The 26160-nt window shown below is 35.3% G+C and overlaps 1 protein-coding gene across 1 annotated transcript in view; it reads left to right on the top strand.

Annotated features, from left to right (window-relative positions):
- The window catches only part of CCSER1 (coiled-coil serine rich protein 1), a 723573-nt gene that overhangs the window by 586707 nt on the left and 110706 nt on the right, over positions 1–26160 (top strand). The window contains exon 8 of the mRNA XM_028117742.2: positions 21300–21383. Coding sequence (XP_027973543.1) covers positions 21300–21383 — 84 coding nt within the window. The remainder of the gene's footprint in view (positions 1–21299; positions 21384–26160) is intronic.

The raw sequence follows: 26160 nt of genomic DNA, 5'->3' as shown, positions 1-26160 counted from the left end.
GGTTGGGAAGACTACGTTGTCTACTACTCAGGGAGGAAAAGCTTCTCGAATCTTTGGAATCTTTTCTTTCCAAAAAGGGGATGGTCAGGAATCCCCAAAAAGTAAGCCCAAACCTCAGTATCCTTTTGTACTTCCCATCTAAATGATTTCTAAGAATATTTCAGGTTCATTAATAACCCTCAAAATAATTCAAGCAAAATGCTGAGATAGTAGAAGTGCAAATATAGTCATTTTTTAAAGTATCATATGATCTCACTGATATGAGGAATTCTTAATCTCAGGAAACAAACTGAGGGTTGCTGGAGTAGTGGGGGATGGGAGGGAGGGGGTGACTGGGGAGGGTATGTGCTATGGTGAGCGCTGTGAATTGTGTAAGACTGATGAATCACAGACCTGTGCCTCTGAAACAAATAATACATTATATGTTAGTCATTTGTTTTTATTGCTCTTACAGTCTACATTCCCTAGGAAAATCTGAAAACTTTCCCTGCCCAATGTCAAATGGGTACCAGGGGTTAAGGAGGCCCAGATTATCCACCAGCACTTTATTTATTCAAAAGTTGAAAATGTGAGTCAGTAGAGAAAGGAGTTTTTCCGTCCACTTAACTGTATCTGAAAGGAAAAGTGTCAGAGGACAGTAGGCTTCTACATGTTTCTTATATTCATTCAAATGATTCTCCTAAAATAACATTGAACTTATGGAGATTCTATAAGCAAGACTAATGATCAGGAAGATTCCTCACCCAGGAATACTCCCTTTTTACTTCATTAACATACTTTGTAAAGGTAACTTAAATTCACTGAAGTATCAACATTTCTAAGTATGTGTGATCTTCAAGAAATCTTGAACTCTTGGAATCTAGAATAGAAAGAGTATTTCTCAGAACACTGTTTATTATCTATAGAACCAGACATTGACCTCAACTTAGAAATTAGTCATTCATCAAACATGTGGTGTATAAACCTCCTTTGTAATGTATGTGTGACTGTGGAATGTTGGCTACTGGGGTTTCTCTGCGCCACTCTGCTCTCCTATAAAATCTCAGCAATACCACCTAATTCATAGGGTTTCTGTAAAATCACATTTAATGAAATGGTGGATATAATGCCCATGGAACTAAGTAGGCAGTCTTCCCTTATTTTAGCAGAAGTTAAATTTGGAGGATTTTTTTCTGATAAAATATGGAATATTAAAATTAGTTGAACTGTTTGACTTCCTAATGAAGCTAAAAACAATAAGAGGTTTTGTAAAAAATTTTTCTGTGTTCATTAAAAACTATCTTTGTATGTATTAGGCAATCTTGGCTTTAGCTCTCCGGAAAAATAAAAATGACTGCACTTTTCTCAGTTTTCTATAGCTGTTGTCTGTAAGTATGAAATCATGGGTTTTGTTATTGAAATATTTGACAGCGTTTTGTTTTAGCTCTTTTGATAACTTTTGTGTTTGCCTTGAGCAAGTCACTTATCTTTTCTATTTCTATTTTCTATTTCAATTTACTTATGAAAGATAGAATAATGATTGTGATGTACCTTACAAAAAACTTAAAATAATATTGAGAGAATGGTGAAAACCAAAGCAGTGTGTTAAATGCCAGATATGGCAACAAAAATAAGAGAAAGAATACTTCTATTATAGAGTATTCTCCTAGATGGCTTTAATGCTGCGAAAGGCAGTAAAATTATTTCCTGATAAATACTTTTTTGAGCATTAAGACATGAATTGTCCAGGATTAAATATATACGTATACCTCCAGAGTACTGATTATACAGCACATTTCCTGTCCTGCCTTCATTGAACTGATAACTAGAATACCACCAGGAGGCAGCTACTGGCATCATTAATGGAATATATTTGTGGGCAAAATATCTTTTCTTAAAGAATTTCTGGACTAATCTAAGGAAATCAAAATCCATTTTAACTTCAAGTTTCAGCCTATTTTTTTTCTACTATGGCACTAACGGCACATAAGATAGTAGATGATTTGCCTATCCATCCATTCATTTCATTGATACTGAACTCTGTGAAAGCTACTGGACTACATGATTTGTGATGTGCAAAGATAAAATATGGTTTCTATCCTCAAAGAACTTACATATAATAGGGAAATAAATATGCATAAATAACTTGGGGCACCTGGGTGGCTCAGTTGTTAAGCATCTGCCTTTGGCTCAGGTCATGATCCCAGGGTCCTGGGATTGAGCCCCACATCAGGCTCCCTGCTTGGCAGGGAGTCTGCTTCTCCCTCTTCCTCTCCCCCTGCCTGTGTTGCTCCTCTCACTGTCTCTCTCTCTGTCAAATAAATAAATAAAATCTTTAAAAAAATAAAAAAATATATATACATAAATAACTCAATTAAGGTTATCTTCCTTAGTGTTGCAACAAAGGCAAGGAGAGCAACTCTGAGACATATGAAGAATTCTAACCAGATAGAAAGACCTGAATTAAGGCAGTGGTGATGGGAAATGAAGAAAGGGAATGAGTTAAGGAAATTTTGGAGTGAGAAAAGGGATTGTTTTTCAGTTGGTTTTAGAATGTGAGAAGATAAATCCTGGATAGGGACTTGTGGTTTAAATTCCTGTAGGTAAGGGGCTTGGAAGTCATCACTTCTGTTTTTTACAAACAACAAAAGCTGAACAAACTGAAAATCAACAACTTTTCTTGGGCTTATCGAAGAAATAAGGCCACAGAGCAAATCACCACCGCAGACAAATATAGAGAATCACTGCCGAAATCAATTTACATGGAACAGAGGCCACTACAGCTCTATACTGGTAGGAACACTTAAATTGTAATTTTGATGAATCACTGGAAGCTATGTGTAGACTAGGCTGACAGTCTGAAGCTCCTGGGGGCCACATTCTTAAGGGGGGACCCACACTTAAATGAATCTTACCTCTGAAATTCCCACCAGATTCTCACGGGGAAGAACCAAAATAAAGTCCTCTTGTGTTTTGGCAGAGAAGCAGAAAAATAACTCTTTGAAATATGCCCAGGGCCTTTTCTTTAACAAAGGCCTGCTCTCTAGGCAGAAGTTTTATGTCATCTGCGAGAGAGAAGGGCAATTAACCAATTCCAGCCCTCTCTACCCTTCCTGTCTGACCTGAGGAGGGAGAATAAAGTTAAGAAAGACTTGTGAAGGTCACAATCATCCCAGAAATACACGCCTGCTAAAAAACTGATAATAATAAGATTATAGAATACCACCCCCCCCAACTCCTTACAATTACATCAACAATGTTCCAGTATACAGTGGCTTATAGCTGAAAGAACTGCAAGGTGCAGACTCTGTTAGGAGCTGTTCTTAGAGTAGCTCATAGAATAGGCAGCAGAGGAGACAAAAGTAAGGACGGTCAAGGAATTTGAGGCCTCTGGGACCTACAGTTACAGCAAATACTAAACACAGCCCAACTTTTAGCAAGATTAACATAAAAATTCACACTGTTTACTTCAGTTATTATTCAATACATCACCTCCAGCTTTCTAAAAAATTTCAAGGCATGGTAAAAGACAGGAAAAAAAAGAAGAAGAAACAAAGTGAGCAGCAGAACTATACTGATATAAACAGAGATTTTGAAATGATCACACAGGGAATTTGAAAATTCTAATTAGTATGTTAAGGGCAGTAATGGAAAAACAGTAAGCAGCATGCAAGAACAAATGGGCAATGTAAGCCGAGAAATGGAAACTCTAAAAATCAAAATGAAATGCTAGAAATTGACATAAATGAAAAATGCCTTTGATGGAGACTCAATAGTAGATTAGACACTGCCAAGGAAGGAATCAGTGAGCTTGAAGATATGTCAAATGAAACACAAAAAGAGAAAGGAATGGAAATAAAATAACAGAATATCTGAGAACTCGGAGATAATTTCAGAGTATAACGTGCACAATTAGAGTACTAGAAGAAAAGAGAGAGAATGAAGCAGAAGGAATGTTTAAATAGTGGCCAAAACCTTCTCAAAATAAATGGCAGACATTAAATCACAGGTTCATGGAACTCAGAGAATTCCAAGCAAGAAGTATAAAAACTCTACACCTCTACATAACATATTGAAGCTGCAGAAAGCCAAAGACAGAGACAAAATCTTGAAAGAATCCAGAGAAAGAAAATATCTTACCTCTAGAGAGAAAAAGAGAGGGAGAGAAAGAAAGAATTACAATGGACATCTCATCATCAGAAACCACGCCAGCAAGATAATGGGGTGAAATAAGTGCTAAAAGAAGTCAAGGATTAATCAAGTTTCTTGATCAAGTTATAGGAGAAGTGATGTTATTCTGAGACCAGAATTATAGGAGAAATTATATGTTGCCCTTCAGGGTGAAGATTTTAGATGTGAAAGTTTGAGTCTGACACACCTGGAACGTAACAAGTGGCAAATCTCCAGGAAGCAGAAATTTGGCACATGATTTCAGAAGACTGGGGAGGAGGGAATGGGGATTGATAATAAATCTGGAACTGTTAGTTTATAGGTAATTGCTAATACAATAAGTTGTTGAGGTAAAACATTTAAGGGGAGATGGGTGAGGTCTTCAGATAGAAGCCTGAAGAGTATTAACTTTCAAAGAACAAAGTGAAATGAAAAATATTAAGGAGTTTGAAAAGTATCTGAGGACAAAATGTGCACAAGTCCAGGAGGAAGAGAGATTTTTAAAAAGGGATTTTTGTATTGCCAAGTCTAAAGCATAGATCAGTCTGAGGACCAGAAAAAATGTTTTTACTTAACACTGATGAGAGCAATTTTAATTAAGTGACTGGAGTGCCAGTTTTCAGAGGCAAGGAGCTTGAATGATTATTTATTCATGGCAAAATTGCAAGTGAGGATGGGTTCTTTAAGTGTAGGTGCTCTTCCAAGAATCTCTTAATCAAAGGAAGAGAAAGTCAGGATAGAAGTTAGGAGAGACAAAGTATTTGTTGTTGTTTGTTGTTACGTTTGTCTTAGGAAAGGTAGAAAGTTAATTCAGTTTAAGGACTAACAGAACTAATAGAGAATATCTAAGCTAAAAGTTACTACAAGTTAGAGGGCTTCTCTCTTATACCAGTATTGTGAATATTAGTGAACAAGTGTTTAACCTTTCCCGTACTACTCATGATCTTATATAAAACTAACTCTGACTAATTCATGGAAAACCTATCCTTTTCCCCATCATCCTGGATGATGGAAATGTTTGCTATATAAGGCCAGTTTATGGCACATTGTGATTATAAGAAGCAAAATTATACCTGTTGTCCTAAATCCTTTTGTTTGTTTTACATTGTCTAATAATCATTTCTTTTCAACTGATTTTCAACAGCACTCTGTTCCAAAGAGTGAGATTAGAAAAATGAAAAAAAAGATAGATTCCAACTCACACCTGCAATTGAGTCTCATAAACCTAGCAGGGTAAATTGGGGGGAAGAAGAGACTGTAAATCTTTTAAATACTCCCCAGATGATATAGGTAAAGTCTTCATTCACCCGCTGTTGAAAACTACCTATCTAGTTTGCTACCCATGTACTTTGCTATTGGCTTCCTTTAAAAAATAGGTTTTCTTTTCTTTCTGTGCCTTTTCTTTCCTTTTCTTTTCCTATCTTATTTTTTTTTTCTTATTATGTTATAATCCTGTGACTTGACTGGCTCTCTACTTAGGATGTTAGGCATTGCACAGCTGGACAAAATTGAAGTAGCAATAGAAGAACAGAAATCATATTTAAAGAAATCATATTTAAATTCATAGTCAAAGTGAACAGAAAGGTCTATTACTTTCAATATAATACCATGAAAGTGCAAATCTTTCAATGTGACAAGTTTAGAATAAAGACCTCAAGAATTACAACTACAGTTTCTGTATTCAAGCAAAATAACTTGACAATTATTGACAGAAATAAGGTACCAGTCACCTTTAAATATATTGCTTCCTAAATAAATCTCAGTCCAATGCCATTTAAAACTGTATGTTCAAGTTGTACACGTTCATAAGTTGTCATTTATTTTCCTTATCATCTTAACATTTTAATAGATTTACAGTAACATCTTTTTGAACAGTTTTTGTATACTTTCTTAAGCTTGATTAACAAAACACTTACTACTTTCTTATGTATAAAGAGTACTTAGTATCAGAAGGATTCAAAGACACCACTCTTTCCCTACAGGTGTTTATAATTTAGCCTTTTTACTCCATGTTTTTGATGTCTAGTAAATAGTCACATAGTTTTAACTTTGTGGTGCTGGAGGAGGGTATTTATATAAATTTTTTTAAGTTACCTTTTCTCTATTCACTAAAAAGAATTCGCATCTGGGGGGGTACTTGGGTAGCTCAGTCAGTTAAGTGTCTGCCTTGGGCTCAAGTCACAATCTCAAGGTCCTGGGTTCCAGCCCTAGGTAGGGCTCCCTGTTCAGTGGGGAGTCTGCTTCTCCTTTTCCTCTGCCCCTCCCCCCCCACTCCTGCGTGTTCACTCTCTCTCTCTTTCTCTCTCAAATAAATTCAGAACAAAATCTAAAATAATAATAATAATTTGGGTCTTAAGTTCTTTTCCTCTTTACCCTCTGATGGAGGACTTCCTTATCAGACACATTATCAAGAGTTCTTATGATTCAGAATCAGAAGGGAAGTTGGACTGGAAGAAGGACACGTGGTTACCTAAGCAAGGGCTGTAGGACACTTGGGAGAACTGCTGAAGTGTCTCTGGGAAACTGATAGAAGAGAATAGTATAATAATAAAAATTATTGTGAACTATATGTTCTAGTTATTATGTTCAAGACATGCAAATGAGGATCTCTGGTTGTTTTGAATTTCTTTTTTGGTCCTGGAATATTTTCGCTTGAATATACTGTTATTTTGAGACTATACCATGTGTGCCATAGATTCAGCAGGTTACATGATTGCTAAATATCTTTGAATAAATTTTTAGGTTTAGTTTAAAATGAGGTTTAAATTTTAAAAGTATATTTTTCAGCTTACTATGTAGACTCTGTAACCAGCCTTTCTCGAAGTTGCATATTTCATTGGATAGATTTACCATCATTTAATAACAGTTCTTTAATTATTGCATACTTATGGTTGCCTTTAATATTTTGACATTATAATAATGGATATCTATGGTATGGCCACTGATTTTCAGTCATCAGAGGTTTCTTTTCTTTTCTTTTCTTTCCTTTCCTTTTTTTTAAATTTTTCTTTTCAACCAGCAGGGCTCAGATGGCATGAGGTTGGGTATGAGTATGAGGGCATTCATTTACATTTCCCCCCACGCCTGAAGGTGACATTATTCTTACCACATTTTATTATATGTGAAAAGGAATTATATGTGAAAAGAAATCAGTATGCGAACGAATTCACATACTGATTAGTGGTCAAAGCAAATTTGACTTTGATGAGACTAACTTGTCTAAAACATTTTGATCGTTTTGATCAGTGTCAAGTTACAAGAATGTGGTAGTGGCTGCCCTAACATTCTGCACAAAAGTCCACAACAATAAACCCTGGTGTTCTGTTGAATGATTGAGTGTGACTAAAGGCAAAACTGCTGCTACAGATGCATGCTTCTTACTTGCCCAAGAATCAAGTAGTGACTAAATATCCAAAGATAAAAGTGCTTTATGTTTATAACCTGAAGGAATAAACAACTACTGTTATCTTAGGTATACTAATAGACCCTCCATTTTATTTAATATTACCCTATGTTAGAAATAAGAATGAGTATTTGGAGAGCTTTGAAGGTAAGAGACATGGTAGAGAAAGGTCATGGTTTATGTACTCTCTTTTTTCCATCCTTTTCTACTTCTTTTGCTGATTTGCTAATTATTGAAAAATCATATATAAACTCAATTACTTATATATAATCTATAAGAAGGTATAGCAGTTGAAAATTACATTGTTGTCTATGTATTGGTTTCCTAGGGATACTATACAAAGTACCACCAACTGTGTAGCTTAACCAACAGAAATGTATTGTCTCAGTTCTGAAAGCTAGAATTCTGAGACCAAAGTGTCATTAAGACTGTGCTCCCTTTGATGGTGCTAGGGAAGAATCTGTCCCAGGTCTCTCTCCTAGTTTCTGGTAGTTCCTTGGTTTGTGACAACATTAACTCCAGTCTTTACATGATGTTCTCCTCGTGTACATTTCTCTGTGTCCAAATTTCTCCTTTGTATAGACATCAGTCATATTGGACTAGGGGCTTACCCTAGTTCTAGTACTCTCTTCATTTTAACCAATTACATCCGCAGTGACTCCATTTCCAAACAAGGTCATGTTCTGAGGTTCTAGGGGTTAGTACTTTAGCATATGAATTTTGAGGGAACACATTCAATTCTTAGTCTATTACATAGTTAACGTTATTTATTTATTTATTTACTTATTTACTTATTTTTATTTTTTAAATGTAATGAAATATTGTTTTTATTTTTTATTATGTTAAATTAGCCATCATTAGTTTTTGATGTAGTGTTCAATGATTCATTACTTGCGTATAACACCCAGAGCTCATCATAACACGTGCCCTCCTTAATAGCCATCACCCGGCTACCCCAGCAATTGCACTACTATGTATTTACCCCAAAGATACAGATGTAGTGAAAAGAAGGGGCACATGCACCCCAGTGTTCATAGCAGCAATGTCCACGATAGCCAAACTGTGGAAGGAGCTGAGATGCCCTTCAACAGATGAATGGATAAAGAAGATGTGGAATATATATATATATATACACACACACACAATGGAATATTACTCAGCCATCAGTTAAAGTTATTTGGAAAGAGGATCCTTTATCATTGAAGCACTATCAACAAAAGATTATTTCATTTCCTTATGTTCATGGATACTTCTCTGCCTACTGGAAGTTCATACCTCCTTGCATGTAGTGGATCTCATCTCTTAACACTTGAAGGATTTCCTTCCCTCAGTTATTCCTTCTCTCCCTTGTATTTCTAACTTCTCCCTCCTTACTGAATCATTTTTATCAATCTTTAAACCTGTTCAAGCTTTTCCGTCTGAAACACACACACACACACACACACACACACACACACACACAGACACCATCTCAATCCTAACAGGTCCTGGAAGGAGCTTGTATTTTGATAATTATGTAGTTGGTAACTCCTTACTTCTACATCTTCAGTTTACTTCTGAGCTGCTGTAATCTGGATCCTACTTCTAACATGCCACCTGGAACTGCTTTGTTGAAGTCAACAATGACTTACTATTTGATAAGCACTACTTTACTTTATCTCTGTTGCATCTAACATCATGGATCTTACTCTCTTTCTTAAAGTTATTTCCTGCCTTGACTATCATGACACCATGCTTTCCTTGTTCTCAAACTGTTCGTTTTCAGTCATTTTTTTGTTTTGTGTTTCCACCGTCACTTCTTGTCTTTCAACTGTTAGATTTTTCACTACATCAATATTCTAATGATTCCCAAATCTCCACAGCCTGACCAGACGTCTCTCTTCTGAGCCCATGCCTATATCAACAGTCCATACTATATTTCTTCAGCTGGATGTTAACAAGAATCACAAATTAAACTCATTGTGTTTTCTTCATCTTAAATTCCTCCACCTCTAATTAGGTTTGCTATCAACAAGAATGAGCAACACTTGCATTCACCCCATACATTTCCCAGATACTTTATATCATCCTTGACTCTTTCCTTCCTCATTTTTCCCTCCTGTGCCTCCCATATCTGGAAGAGCCCACCTTCTAAATATCTTTCAAATCCACTCCCACAGCCCCATCTTAGTTTAAATACTAATAATTTCTTACCTGGATCATTAAACCAGCCTCCTATCTCTGGTCTTTATCCCATCCAGCCCATCCTCCTTGCTGTCCCTGCAGTAAGCTGCATAAACTTAAATCTGATTATACCGTTACATGGATTAAAATTCTTTTTTTTTAAGATTTTTTTATTTATTTGAGAGAGAGAATGACAGATAGAAAGCACAAGAGGGAAGAGGGTCAGAGGGAGAAGCAGACTCCCCGCTGAGCAGGAAGCCCGATGTGGGAGTCGATCCTGGGACTCCAGGATCATGACCTGAGCTGAAGGCAGTCGCTTAACCAACTGAGCCACCCAGGCACCCTAAAATTCTTTATTGATACATCAAAGCCTTCTGAATGAACCAACTTACTACTGTGGTACAAATGACTTTCATGATTTGGTTCTCAATTGTGTCTCCTTGTCGATACCTCTCCATACCATTATACTAAGATACTTGTTCCCTGAGCTCTTACAATGGTTTCTTTTACTTTAGGAATTCTCATCATCCTGCATTTGCTTAGAAAATGCTTTCCTTTCTTTGATCATTTACTAATTCTTCTGACCATTGAGATTCTGGTTAGATACTTTTTTTCTCAAGAAAGCTTTCTCGGGCGCCTGGGTGGCTCAGTTGGTTAAGCGACTGCCTTCAGCTCAGGTCATGATCCTGGAGTCCTGGGATCGAGTCCCGCATCGGGCTCCCTGCTTGGCGAGGAGCCTGCTTCTCCCTCTGACCCTCTCTCCTCTCATGTACTCTCTCTCTCATTCTCGCTCTCTCAGATAAATAAATCTTTAAGAAAAAGAAAAAGAAAGCTTTCTCTCTCTTAACTTTAGGCTCTGTATTTGTGTATGCAATTTGGTGACTTAAAAGACACTTGTAAGTCTTTCGTCAGAGTGTCACAAAGCTGAAATTAAGGGGTCATCAGCTGTCCTCATCAGGAGCCTCAGGGTGTTTTTCCAGCCTATCCCTGATTTTGGAAGAATTCACTTCCTTGGTTGAAGGTTTGAGGTCCCATTTCTTTGCTGGCTGTTTCTCTTATCTCCTTATGATCCCTTCTCACACAGCCCTTTCAATCCTCAAAATATCAATAGTGAGTAAAATCCTTACCATGCTTGGAATATATCTGACTTTTGCTTCATATGACTGGATTAGGCCCACACAGATATCTCCCTATTTTAAAGTCAACTGTACTATAGAACGTAATGTAATCACTGGAGTGATACCATATTCATAGATTCTGGAGATGAGGGCAGGACAAGTTTGGAGTTGCTGTTTTAGACATTCTACCTACCATGCCTCATTATGGTGGTTTCCCTTATGTGTATGTGAGTGAATCACTGTGGGAAAAAATATATATACATGATTCCCATTTTATGAGGGAAATTGAGGCTCTCCAAAGTAGTGCAGACTACTACTGAGAGACACTGGTTTTGTGTTAATGCAGACTTGGGTTTATTTCAGTCATGTTTTTAGTTCTATGGTATAGGAAAGTTGTTAAAACATTGAAAAATGTGGTTAATACCACCTCACTGGTAAAAAAAAAAAAATGTGACTATCCATGACAATGTATGCAAAACATTTATTATTTCAGAATTTCAATAAATTGTACTTTTGTTATCAGTAATTGATTTGTGCAAGGTCACATAGCTGAACTGTGACACAACACTCAGATGCAATCTTGTCTGTCCCAAAGAAGAGACAGCAACAAAAAACATTGCTAGATTTGTAGGTTTTTTTCCTTTATTAGATAATAGTTTTTAGGATAGTTCAGTGTTGTTTAATGATAATGTAAAACTTCTCAGTACTCTTTAACTTAATTTATAGAATCTTTAAGCCAAACATTTGGTTTTATAATGGAAGTTAATTATATAGTTGGGCAGAGTATTCAGATATTCACTAGATAAGCAACCATTCAAAAGTATATCTATTTCATAATTGAAAAAGTTACTTATTCCAAATTCATGTATATGCCATCTTAAAAGACTCCTGCTTTGCAATGTACTTATAATGAGTAGTTGAATTTACTACTATGTATGCTGTTGCTATCCATTAGTGCTCTAAAAAGAACAAAGCATGACCTTTTTTCCTTTCCTTACTGTCTAATACTGGTTTATGTTTTGTAGTTGTGAGCTGTAGCATCAGCTAATATTCATTGCTTTTTTGCAGCTTACTTTTGTGACCTCCCAGACTGCCTGAAACCACTGCTTAAATTGAGTCACATTATCCATGATTTCTGTGTAGCACAATATTGAGCTTTCTGCTTTTTCTCCTCACCAGAATTCTACAATTAGGGTAGAATCTTCGAAAAACATCCCTAAAGCATTACTTAATCTGTATTCTTCATTATTGTCACAGTTCAGCACCCTATAAGACAGAATACTACACATTTTTTCAGGATCTGCTAATATTAGGCATGTTTTTCCTCTCTGATTTTTACTCTATTAAAATATAAAACTAGAAGGGCTTTTTTCTCCTTTTATTATGCAAACAATGCATATATATTGCCAAGCAGTGCCCAATATTCACATTGCCCTTCCTGTCTGTCTGAGGGTGGCATAAATGTCCAGGGCCCAAGAGCTGGCTCAACTCCCTTGTCCCAGGTGAATGGCAAAAGTGTGCCCACTACCTGCAGCCAGACTTGCCAGCATTATTTTTTATGAGATTTAATTTTATTTATTTATTTATTTATTTTGATGGAGAGACAACACACTGATACTCAGATCTCTGTTACTTACACCTCCCAATAAGAGAAGGCTAGGAAGTTGCTCTCAGGCTACAGAGTTAACAGTAAACTCCAGCTCTAGGGGAACTTATGTAATGGCAAACAGCATGGGGTTAGCTAGATTTCCAGGGCTCCCTGAGGATTGGTTAACTTGAATAATTTTAGGAGCTCTGGGGAATACAAGGGGCTATCCCTAATTGCCTGATACCTGGTTTGGTAGGGCTGGTACATAATGGCCCTAAAGTGTGAGGGCCCAATAAGGGAAGTATTTGGAATGTGGACTTAATTAGTTGTTCAAGAAGGGGATCTAACTGGCCTCCGACCAAGGCCTCAAAACTGGGTCAGGATAGTATTTTAAACAAAACAAAAATAAAACAACTGTGTTAACACACCTCTAGGTGGGGAATGGGATATGTTTGATGTCTTTAATTGCTTTTCCTTCTCAGAAACTAAACTTGAAGTTATGTTCAGACATAATTCTCTTACTTCATTAAGGGATAAGAGGTCCCCTATTTCTTATTTAAAGCATGACGAAAAGCATGCGGTGCCTGGCTGGCTCAGTTGGAGCATGCAACTCTTGACCTCAGGTTCATGAGTTCAAGCCCCATGCTGGGCATGGAGCCTATTTAAGAAATAATAATAATTAAAAAATAAAATAAAATAAAAAATGAAAGGGAAGCAAGCATGACTTCATAACAAAAAGGAATGTTTAACAGGGTATTTCTAACCATTTCATTTTTCTTTCTTGTAAAATCTGTATTGTGGGAAGAGCTGCAATCATTTACCTTATTTAAAAAATACAGGTATAATGTGACAGTTTTATCTGTCTTCTGTGAGGAAAATAAAACACTGGTATCAGAGAATCTTAAGATCTCCTAAGAATATTTTTTCCCCAAGAATTTTTTATCAAGCAAGTTCAGTGGGGCAGTATAAATTAATATTATCACTTGTTGCCTTTCTTTGTTGACAAGCTCATTGTTGATGAGTTTATAAGCCATTTATATCTTAAGTAGAGTTTATAATTGATTTTGATGAAACACATGGGTTTAGGAGATCAGAAAACTAATTTGCTATGCTTACTAATTCATTCTATGACCCTAGGAAATTTGTTTTCATCCTTATGCCTACAAAATAAAATCATTTTAAGAAGTCTTTGGATTGGGCGCCTGGTTGGCTCAGTTGGTTAAGTGACTGCTTTTGGCTCAGGTCATGATCCTGGAGTCCTGGGATCGAGTCCCATGTTGGGCTCCCTGCTTGGCGGGGAGTCTGCTGCTTCCTCTGACCCTCCCCCCTCTCATGCTCTATCTCTCTTTCATTCTGTTTCTCTAATAAATAAATAAAATCTTTTTTTTTTTTAAAAGAAGGCTTTGGAAAATGAAATACAGATGTTTGGTTTTTTTAAATTTTACTTTTAACCACTCCCCCCCCAAAAAAAATCCTGGGTGAAACAAATAACAAAATAGTGAAAACTTTGAGTAAATATTTTTATAAGGATCATAACTTAGATTAACATGTTCTGTTCACTTACTGTATAGAAAAAAAAATAAGGTAAAGTACATTAAAAGAGTTATGCAACCCAAGTTTTTCTTATTAACATAAGAAAGTGAATCTAAGAGCATTCTAACAACTTGGAAATGACAAGCCCATAGTCTCATGGAACTGTTTTAACATCCTAGCAGATTTCTCAGTGAGGCTACTGTTTTTAATGATTCCAGAAAATGTAGGAATACAATAAATTTTGTTGAGAGGTTAATGAAAACATCCTAAGGGTCTTAGTATTATTATTAATGGTTTCCTTTTGTTTGACCTTTGCTACAGTTGCTTTTTCTGCTTCATTTTTATGCCTAAAGCTTTTACTTATCCTAGAAATGTACCATTTTGCCCAATAACTGGTCAAGAAATATTTTGATAGTAAAAAGAAATTATATACATAAAAATGTTTTACAAATTATAAAGCCCCTATCCTATACAAATATCAGGTATTGTTATCATTGAGTGATAAAGATCAGTAAGAAGTCTTAATATTTCCTAAGATTAACACTTGCAAATGAAAAGATTATGCTGATATCCATGCTCTGATTGTTTGAAAATCACGGCCAATATACCATTGTGTCAAGGGATAATGCTGTTTCCTGATTTGATCTATATGCTAAAAATATATATTTATAAGATTCACTTTATAAGAACACCTATTATGCCTTTTTTATTTTTATATTTCTATAAAAATATTTAGAGAAAAACACTGTAAATCAATGAAATGTTATGTCATCTCATAAGTGAATGTACAAAGTCAAATCTGGAATATTTTTTAATTGAATGTAAAAAGAAATTTTTTCATCATGAAGCATTAATACTGAAATGATTTATTTTTTTCAATTATTTTAAACTAAATAATAAAGAATTAGAATGGTGTTTTTATTCACTTTGTTTTTTTTTTTTTTAAGATTTTATTTACCTGTGAGAGAGAGAGAGAGAGAAAGCACGAGAGCGGGGAGGGTCAGAGGGAGAAGCAGACTCCTGGCTGAGTGTGGAGCCTGATGCAGGGCTTGATGTGGGGCTTGATTCTGGGACTCCAGGATCATTATCTGAGCCAAAGACAGACACTTAACTGACTGAGCCACCCAGGCACCCTGACTTTGTTTTCAGTATTCAAAAAGGAGTTCCTCTTATGCTCCTGTGAGGTAACTATATGCCTACACTGCTTTATTTCTCTAGTTGCTCAGGTTTTGCAGATAGCATGCTACTTTAAAGTTCAATTAACGTAAGAATTATATAAGGTCAGTTCTTTAGGTAGAGCTGCAAAGTACTATTGTCAATTTTTATACATTTTTGTGTTTTCTAACCTCTGCCCTGCTGTGCTCTCCTACCAGATTCCTATTTCTTTCTTTTTCTACTTGTTCATAACATTCTGTCCTTCTTTTCTCTGATAGAGTTGTCTCTTTCCTTTATTTTTAAAAATCTTTTGACCTTTTTGTTTACAAGAATGAGGAAATAACTTGTAAATCATAAAGTAAAGCCCTCCAGAGGTCTATAAGTAGAAAGAATCATGATGACTCAATACCATTTTTGACATGTGTTTGTAACTAGTAGCCCAGAATGACAGTAATAATTTTACCTGCAGAATTATGTGGAGGTATGTGAGTTAAAAATTATGTGATTTTTTAACCTATATTTCCAATTTCAGCATAAGATCATTTTCAAAATGATTTACAGAATCTACTTGCCTTTTTTTGGCACTTGATTTCTGTTTATATAGTAGTCTGAAACAATGAGTTGTTTCTAAATTAGGCAAAAATAAATTATGGAATATATGGGACTGAGGTCAGCTAACTGAATTTGGGACAAATTACCCTAATATCTGTGTATCTGGCTCTAACTTTCCAACTTTATCAAATAAAAGTACAAGAATAAGATAATTTGGAAACTGTTTTTATATCTGTATGTCTGATTCTCTAGTAACTTACACAATGAGAACATAAATCTTCCTTTCATGCATGAAATGAGCTATTTGACAATTGCATTATTTAAACTATAACTTAAATCACAAAAATCATAAATTAAATCACAAAATATTTTATTTCAAAACTAGCTGCATACATTTTTTACAACTATAATGAGTCATAATTTATACTAATTCTAATTATAATAATTTGGAGTTTGTCCACATGTGCTGTGGTGTTTGTAACAAATCATCCCCAAAATTAATGGCTTAAAGTAATAATTTTAATTGCTCACAGTTTTGTAGGTCAGGAATTTGGGAATAATTCAACTTAGGCAGTTATGGTGAGATATTGGTGTGGGCTTTGGTCACCTGAAAGCTCCACTGGGCTAAATGTGCAAGATGGCTCACTCTCATGGCTGGCAGTTGAAGCTGGGTATCCATTCACAGCTCATAGGGGGTTGTCAACAGAAGTCCCTGTGGTTTTACTTTTCAGCATGGCTGTTGGGTTCCTTCTGCAAGGGAATGACCTGAGAAAGGAGCATTCTAAGAGACCAGTTGTGGAAGCTGAAAGGCCTTTTCTTATCTAGTCCTGGAAGTAATGTAGAGTTCATTCCATGGTATCCTATTGTGCAAACAATAAAACCAGCCTAGATCCAAGGAGAGAGCATTGGCCTCCATCTTTCAGTGGGAATAGTAGCAAAAGATTTGTAGCCATCTTTAATCTACCACACTATAAATTCCATATTTATAAATAATTATTGAATTTAGAAGTAATAGAATTTAATTTAAAAAAACAGACTTGAATTTTCATCCTAAAATTAATTATGCTTGAATGAGAAAAAGAAAATGTCATAATTATTAAAATGTATAGTTTCCTATCAATGAACAATATACATTTAAATAAGCAGAAGCTTAGTCTGACTCTTGGTTTCAACTCAGGTCATGATCTCAGGGTTGTGAGACTGAGCCCCACATCAGGCTCCAAGTGAGCTGGGAGTCTGCTTAAGACTCTCTCTCTCCCTCTGCCTCTCCCTGCTGCACTCTCTCGCTCTCTAAATTAAATCTTTCTTTTTTAAGATTTTAACTTATTTATTTGACAGAGAGAGACATAGCGAGAGAAAGAACACAAGCAGGGGGAATGGGAGAGGGAGAAGCAGGCTCCCCACTGAGCAGGGAGCCCGATGCGGGGCTCGATCCCAGGACCCTGGGATCATGACCTGAGCCGAAGGCAGTCGCCTAATGACTGAGCTGCCCAGGCGCCCCTAAATAAGTCTTTCAATAAGCACAAGTTTAAGTTTGTTTCATTAGCCTACAGGTTAATGGAATAATCTTTTTTTTTAAGATTTTATTTATTTATTTGAGAGAAAGAGCAAGCAGGAGCAAGAGGGGAGGAGCAGAATCCCTGCTGAGCAGGAAGCCCTATGTGGGTCTCAATCCCAGGACCCTAGGATCATGACCTGAACCAAAGGCGGATGCTTAACTGACCGAGCCACCCAGGCGCCCAGTTAATGGAATAATCTAATTTGAAAAATCAAGAATATTAAAATCCAGTTAATTCTATACATCAATATTATTTCTTTTTTTTTTTTTAAGATTTTATTTATTTGAGAGAGAGAGAGCACATGAGAGGGGATAGGGTCAGAGGGAGAAGCAGACTCTTTGCTGAGCAGGGAGCCCGATGCGGGACTAGGACTCGATCCAGGGACTCCGGATCATGACCTGAGCCGAAGGCAGTCGCTTAACCAACTGAGCCACCCAGATGCCCCAATATTATTTCTAATTCAATAGATCATCCTGCCAAATATATCCTAGAAATTTGCAAACATAGTGAGAATATTGAGGGAATATTGCTCTTGCTCTTCGGCTAAGAGTGTTCAAAGGATTTTATTTTATGTGTTAGACAACTACTTCTGTGAATATTGACACATGTATATGTAACAACTAAAAATGAAACTAGATAATTAAAATTCATTTGCACAGTCATTTTATAAAAAGTCTTGGCTTCTGATGACATAATAAATATTTAAGGTGTTATCCCATAAGTAAATGCAAATGATATATTATCACCTGTCTAATTTAAAACTGTGAGATTATGAACTTCTTGAAAAAGTTCCCCAGGAACAAAATCAGAGAATTGTATAAAGTGAGCATATTTTTGGAAAACCAATTTTTTTTTTTTTTTACAATTCCTATTAGTCACAATATAGGTGAATCTTCCATTTTAAATTAATTAATCAACAAAATAATTAGTATACAAAAATATTGTTGATAATTAATCTACAAAAAACAATTGTATTAGATTCAGACAGATGCGGAGATCTTCTTTTAGTAAAGGACTCAGTGCCCAGCTACAAATCCTGTGGTTAGCTGATTGCCTCCTGCTGTTAGCTCATGCCTTAAGGGCCTGCCTCTTCTTTCTAGCTGAAGTCAGTCTCATCTGTGGATGATCTGAGACAATGAATAAGTAACAGCAGCTGAGATCTAGTTATTCTTGAGACAGCCCCCAGTCAATGACTGAACAGGGAGCGATATAAGAGCCTGCCCACTTTCCCTCTACATATGATTCTTCTAAGAGGCGTTCTTGGCGCTGGAGCTCTTCATTTGGCTGACAGGATATGTCAGGTATGATTCTTGGTCCGACTATCTCCCTACCCAAATCTGATTTTTCTTTTCTTTTAACATCAGTTTACTCTCTAATAAACCATTTGCACCCTTAACTCCACTTCAGTATTTGTTTCCTGGAGAACTCACCTGTGACATTTTATTTTATGAGAAGACTTAATTTTTCTTAAGTGAGACATTATGCAAGACTTTAGGAATATAAGTATTAGTACAATGTAGTGTTTCCCATCAGGTAGTTTATGGTCTGCTGTTATCTTCAACCTCCACAGAAAGTTTCTAGCACAGAGCCACAGGTCTAGTTAATTGAAAGCCCAACAATTTGATCCTAGATCTCTGATTCTAAGACGCATGATTATTCTCTTACCTACCTCTTAAGTTTGCTATATTTTTCCCTTTACATTGTGGAGCAGGCTAAGCATTCTTGCCATTAATATTTAAAATCTATGAAAATAAATATTAAAAACAATGAGTGTAAACTCCATGAAAACATGATTTAGGGAAGAAATAGGCCTACTGCAAAAGGAAAGGTACAGAGATAATTAGCATCTCCCAGCCAAGCTGGTTCCAAACAACTGAAAGATATTTGTAAGTTAAAATCATATGTTTGGTATTGCTTAGTTTAGAGGAAATAGAAATTATTAACACCATGAAAGCCAAAATAAACAAATATTCTGTTTTTTTCTAAGCCATTAGCTATTGTGTTCCTTGTCAGTTCAGCTAGGTTAACAGATTCAGAAAAAGTGGTAATTCTCCTAATGTTTATATTACTTATTTGGTGATTTTTATGGGAAGGAAAGGTGGATTTGAGCTTATGCACATCAGTTACAGTGTTTGGTGCTAATGAAATAATCTATCTACTAAAGTGGAGGGGGAAAAAAAGAGTCCAAAGAGGCAGGGGAATAAGCAAACAACATGTGAAGTATTAATATTGCATGACATAGGATTTAGATGCTATGGAGCACGTCCTTACTCTCAAGGGATATCTTACTCAGCCAACAAGGGGAAGCTCTCTAGTGGAATAAGGAGCAATGTTTGAAATGCCTCAAAAAGCATAAGAAATTGTGAGGAATAGAGAGGCACTGTGGGTCGAAGACTGTATAATCCAGTCTCGTGTATGTGTAAAGCAAGGATGCATAAAAACCTCTCGTGTTTCGGTTCTATAGGAATGAGTAAAGGTTGTAAGAAAGTTGGAAATGAAAAGCTTTGAAGCTCCAGAAATAAGCAAGTAGCAGATAATGAAAGGCACTCTACACTATGCTAAAGAGTGTTGCCTTCTTTATTTTCCTGAAGGAGGTGATTAGCTGTTAAGTAAGGGATGTAATTTATCCCCATTTAGCAAAATATCTCTGGCAGATTGGGAATGTGATAGAAAAGCAGTTTAGAAACTTACTGCATTAAGCCAGGAAAGAAGCAATGAGTACCTAGAATAAGTTAATGAGGATAAAGAGTGGGTCCAAGAAATATCAAGGAAATAGAGATGAAAGAGTTTGGTATCTGATTTGGTTCAGAGCGAATAAAAACAGAGTATAGGATGGCTTCCTCGTTGTTTTTAGGAACTAGGAAGATGTGAGAAGTAAGTAAAAGTGAAGGTTTCAGGTAGAGAGAAATGATAAGATGAAGGTTGCCCTGAAATGTCTATGGGACAATGTGAGTATATGCTCAATAAGTAGTTTTATTTATGGGTTGAAGCTTAGAAGATGGAAGAGTCTAGATTAAGTATTTGTATCTGAGCATTACCTGCACACAATAATATAGGCCCTAGATGTGGATGTACTGTGTACAGAGGCTGTAGCTGAGCATACTTGCCCAGTGAGAAGATTAAATGCCCAAAGACAGAGCTCTAGGGAAAGGGACAAATATTAGAGAGACATCGTTGAAGACTGTAACATGGTAACTGGTTTGGGAATTAATATTTAATTATAGCAGGGGAACAAATGGCAGATAAAAGTATCTTTTTTTATTTTATTTTTTGTTATGTTAATCACCATACATTATATCATTAGTTTTTTTTTTTATTATGCTATGTTAATCACCATACAATACATCATTAGTTTTTGATGTGGTGATCCATGATCCGTTGTTTGCGTATAACACCCAGTGCTCCATGCAGAACGTGCCCTCCTTAATACCCATCACCAGGCTAGCCCATCCCCCCACCCCCCTCCCCTCTAGAGCCCTCAGTTTGTTTCTGAGAGTCCGTAGTCTCTTGTGATTCGTCTCCTGCTCTGATTCCCCCCCCTTCATTTTTCCCTTCCTGCTTTTTTTTTTTAAACATATAATGCATTATTTTTTTCAGAGGTACAGGTCTGTGATTCAACAGTCTTACACAATTCACAGTGCTCACCATAGCATATACCCTCCCCAATGTCTGTCCCCCAGCCACCCCATCCCTGCCACCCCCCAGCACTCCAACAACCCTCAGTTTGTTTCTTGAGTATAGCCATTTTTCTACTCACTATGTTTGCACAAGAACAGGAGGAAAGAATTTAGGATAATTCACTGGTTTCTGTCATGGGCAACAAAATGGACAAATGGATATCAAAGAAAATGACTGATTAAAAAAAACATACGTGGGTATATTATATAGAATAATATCTTCAGATATAGTAGCTTATTTATTTTGCAACTTAGAATGTATTATGAAAAATATCACACTGTAGAGAAAATTTCAGTTTCATTAGTCATATGCAATTATCTGCCACTGTGTGAAGCTGACTTTCCTTATCGAGAGCAAAGTGAAAGGGCTAAGCCTATTCTGTCTCTTTGATGTTTTTATAGGATATAATGAAAGATGAATGCTCACTGCTGAAGCTGCAGCTGAAAGAGCGGGATGAACTCATTTCCCAACTTCAGGAAGAGCTGGTAAGTGATAAAAATACTTGGCCCACAAGTAGTGCAAGGTTATTTGCTATAAACCCTCCAACAACTTCTTTGTTAACAATATTATTATTTATAAACTGTTAGTGCTTCCGTTGGATTCATTATCAATTTTATAGTCCTATAGCAATGATGATTTGAAAATCTGAAAAATAGGATAGTCTATCATATATATTGAACTTTGTATAATTCCAAAACAGGTCACTGAACCAAGGTTAGATGTTTTAGTTGTATTTCTCAAAAATTGTAAAGACTGAGGCTGTATTTTATTTTGTAAAGTGTGTGATTTAACTTCAGACTTCCCTACCTAGAGATATAAGCATGTAATATGAGGCAAAGGACTCAAAAATCTTAAACAGAAACATTTTAATTTTTATTTTCACAAAGCTACCAAAAATGTATTACCTTATGAGATTTTTATTTATATAATATCTATATTATATAAAATATAGATAAATATAAATATAGATATAGATAAATATAGATAAAATATACAAAATAGATATAAAATATAGATACAAAATAGATATAAAATATAGATACAAAATATAAAATATAGATACAAAATATAAAATATAGATACAAAATATAAAATATAGATACAAAATCTAAAATATAGATACAAAATAGACATAAAATATCTATATTATATAAAGTATATGGACATACGTATCTAAATACATATGGATACATAGTATCTATATCATATAAAAGTTACACAAAATATTAAATGTTTATAGTTGATGTTTTCCAGGTGTTTTTAAAATTTGATGTCATAAAAAAATGTCTTAAGTTAAACTTTTATAACCTGAAAACATACTTGGTAGGTAACAATAGCAGTGTGCATTATTTTTCTATCAACTGTATTTTGCAATAAAATTTACTGAGTTTAATAAAGAATCTGTAAAATAAGAATGAAAAAGGAATGAAAAGAATTTTTTAAAAATTTTTTATTATGTTAATCATCATGCATTACATCATTAGTTTTTGATGTAGTGTTCCGTGATTCATTGTTTGTGCATAACACCCAGTGCTCCATGCAGAATGTGCCCTCTTTAATACCCATCACCAGGCTAACCCATCCCCCTACCCCCTCCCCTCTAGAACCCTCAGTTTGTTTCTCAGAGTCTATCATCTCTCATGGTTCGTCTCCCCCTCCGACTTACCAATAAAATGAAAAAATATTACACAATAAGAGAGCCTAACTCATTATCAAGATCAAAAAACAAATCCTAGTCAATAGTGTTCTTTATGATGATGTCAGAGTTAACTACATTAACAATGATATATTACATAATTATTTGATACAATTAAATGACAAAACAGATTTTATAGACCATCAAGCTTCTGAGAGTTCATAACATATTAGTGAGAGCAGACAAACTTAGAGCATATTTTATTGGTTCTTGGCAGTGGACAGTGTTTTTACTGAAATTTGACCTTTAGACTGTGTTATGATTGCATTGATGCCGATTATTGGCTTCATGAGCATATTGTTGCTTTAGAAAACCTATCAACCAGTACTTAAAATAGTAATAGTACTATAGACAAAAGGAACATGTGTTACATTAGTGGGAATAACTTTCTGTAAATAATTGATTTATTATAAACTTTATTATGCTAGGAGAATATTTCTATATTTAATATAACTATAGATATGTGATCAAGCTTTGTTTATGTGGCAGCAAAAAATCTGCATTGAATAAAAATCATGTAGATTAATATTAAAGGATGCATAGAATCACCAGTTTTAACACAACAGAAAATCTACCATTCACTTTGTCAGAGAATGCTTATTTTCGGAGGATTAACTCAGAAAGAAGTATCCATTTCTCCCCCCAACACTAGTTGTGTCAGATTTAAAACATAGCACATACAAGACATCAGACCTTCATTTGTTGAATGAAATTTAGAAAGGAAATGATTACTTTGAAAGCCAATATTACATAGTTCAACTCTTAAAGCAGTTTAGTACCCCTTTCTCCAAGAAAGAAAGTCTTCTGTTTGCTGATTTAGTAAAATGACATTCAAGGGTTTTGTTTCTGTTTTTGTTTTATTTTCTATTTTTCTTTTTAACCTGAATGACCCAAAATGACTAATTAGCCTCCAACATTTCACAGGAAACAATCAAGGTCTTATTTCCATCTTTGTTCTATGTAGTTTGCATAAGCATCTTGGATATTTAAACAGGAAAATGTTAACTTTTGAAAACAAAGTTGGTTTTATTAAAGAGGACTATAGCTAAAGAAGAAAGTGTATAAGTGATTTGAGGATTTAAGGAAGAAGAGACATTGCTAAAAAGAAAAAGGCATCACTAAAACTGGATTTGGAGCATATAGGAGGGGTACAACCCCATAAAAGCAATGTAACCCGCTTGGATCCATTAAAATTAAGTCGTAGCACTTTTGATCCCGATAACAAATAACTTGTGACGTTTTGACAAAGTGGATGTTAAGCTGCACCTTTATACATTACCTACCTAAATTTGAAGATTTTAAAACATTTTAGAAACCAGTTTAGCTGGACCCTCTTATAATACATTATACTAGATCTGTAATTTGGAGCTAGTTTAGTTCTCTCTTGTTTATCTTGGGTTTTTCATTTCTTGACCACTGCTATTATAAGAATTTTATATACCTTCTAAATCAAATTTTGATATAATTATATCAAGAAAGGATTTATTTCCAACTTAATAAGCTTATTTTTTGTATGATTGTTTACTTATTCAGCCTCATTTTGGTAGTTTCAGGAGTATTAAGAAGTAAGTTGGAGCAGTGTGGGGTTGGTGCAAAAGAAAGGTTTTTAAATGCAAGTTTTGGGTTATTATCTTTAGATCAGGGTTTTCCAACAGCAGCACTCTTGACATTTGGTACCAGATTATTGCTTGTTGTAAGTTCTGTGCAGGTGTACAGCAGTGTCCATGCCCTCTAGCCTCTCTCCCTTAGTACCTTCCACACATTGCCAGTTATCCAGAGGGGCAAAATTTCCCACAGTTGAGAACCATTGCTTGAGGGTTATTAGATTATAGTCCCCAGTAAAATTGTATGTTATAGGATGAGTGTCTGTTGATAGCCAGTTTAAATGAAGTAAAAAGTTCTGTAGAATAGATGGGCTTCTTTGTCTATTCATAAATAGTTCTTTGCATGGTATTTTAGGCTGCTAGGCTGCCATACAAAACACCATCTACCTTGAAATATGAAGGATATTGCTATGGATTGAATTGTGTCCTCCCAAAGTTAATATGTTGAAGACATAACCCATGGTGGGAGGGGGGTGCTCTTGTCTCTGCCTCTTCTTATAAGGGCACTAATCCCACCATAAGGCCCTACATTTATGATCTCACCTAACACCTCCCCAAATTCCCACCCCCAAATACCATCACATCAGGGGGTTAGGAGTTCAATGTGAATTTGGGGGGACACGGTCATTTAGTCTGTAAGGGAAGTAAGGGTATCAGAGGTCTTATGGAATTGTACCCCTTCACTACAACTCCTTAATAATAGTGGTTGTGATTTTACTATTTTTGCTATCACAGTTATCTTGTAAGATTCTAATTGGCAAGAAGTCACATCTGAGGATAAAAATCAAACCAAAAACCTGGACAAGATTATTGCTAAAGACTGCTAGGAGTTACTGGTTCAGAGTAGGAAATGAGATGAAAAACTGTGACATGAATGAGAATTATTCAACATCTTCTTAATAAGGATATTAGCTGAAGGCATGGAAAAGAACCAACTTTCAGAGTCAGAAATGATAGGAAGTCTTTTCTTTTTAATAATTAAAACTTGGATTTATACTTAAATATAAGCTTGTGCTTATTGTGTATGTAGAATATATTTAACTTTTTGTGTATTAGAAATAGAACTCTCTGACCAGAGCAAAATTTTAGGGATTTCATGAATTTACTTTAAGGTTTTTAATGCATTGGTATAGATTTAGACCAAAAATCTAAACATAATGGCTTAAAGTAAGAATGCTCAATCAGAATCAATATAACAGTTACTTAAATTATTTTTAACTTTACGTTTAACTTTGACTATTCGTGACATAAAGCAGAGAAATATTTTTCCAACGTATGAGAAAGTTTGAGTCTTTTTCTCAGCTATTAAGTGAAGGTCATGTTGAAGATTGCAGTGTAATTTTATTGCTGGTATAAAACTGAGGGACATTGTAAATACTGCCTTCTTGTTCCTAAAATAAACCTGAGTGATTTATCATAAACATTGGTGGTGAAGTGTGTAGCCTTGTGTTTTGGTGGGGGGTAAGGGGTGTACAGGTATTTTCTGGTAAATGATTATTAATCTTGTAAATGGCTTCAGAAATTTTATAAATGATTTCACAGTATGGATGAAAAGTGTGCCCTATAGGATTTCAGAAATTGAAGAAAATGGGTTTGGTATTAATAGATTGATTCAAAATATTTTTAAAGAAGTTGGAGTTGACTTAAAAGTAAAAATAACTTTTGTTGGACCTAAGACTGTAAATAGTAAAATTTAATTGCCCTAACTAGGATCAGTACACCATACTATGTATTTACTATTGTTTTACCAGTAATTTAAATGCCTATTCCTTTGTCAAAAATGAATGTATATGGTAATCACTCTAGAAAAGGTGAGTTGTCAGCAATTTATGATTCTAAACTTTATAATTTCTACTATTTTACTCTTCCCTTTGGTTGGAACTTTCATTTTGTAGCTGATCTGAGTAAAAAAGCATCAGATACAGCTTTTTACAGTATATTTCTTTTTAAAAGCATGTTTCT

This window comes from Eumetopias jubatus, unplaced genomic scaffold, assembly GCF_037043125.1.
Source record: "Eumetopias jubatus isolate StellerSeaLion01/CBP00866 unplaced genomic scaffold, mEumJub1_p1.0 scaffold_2, whole genome shotgun sequence".
Taxonomy (NCBI): domain Eukaryota; kingdom Metazoa; phylum Chordata; class Mammalia; order Carnivora; family Otariidae; genus Eumetopias; species Eumetopias jubatus.
The sequence above is the reverse complement of the archived record's forward strand: the minus strand, read 5'-3'. Positions and strand labels throughout refer to the sequence as shown.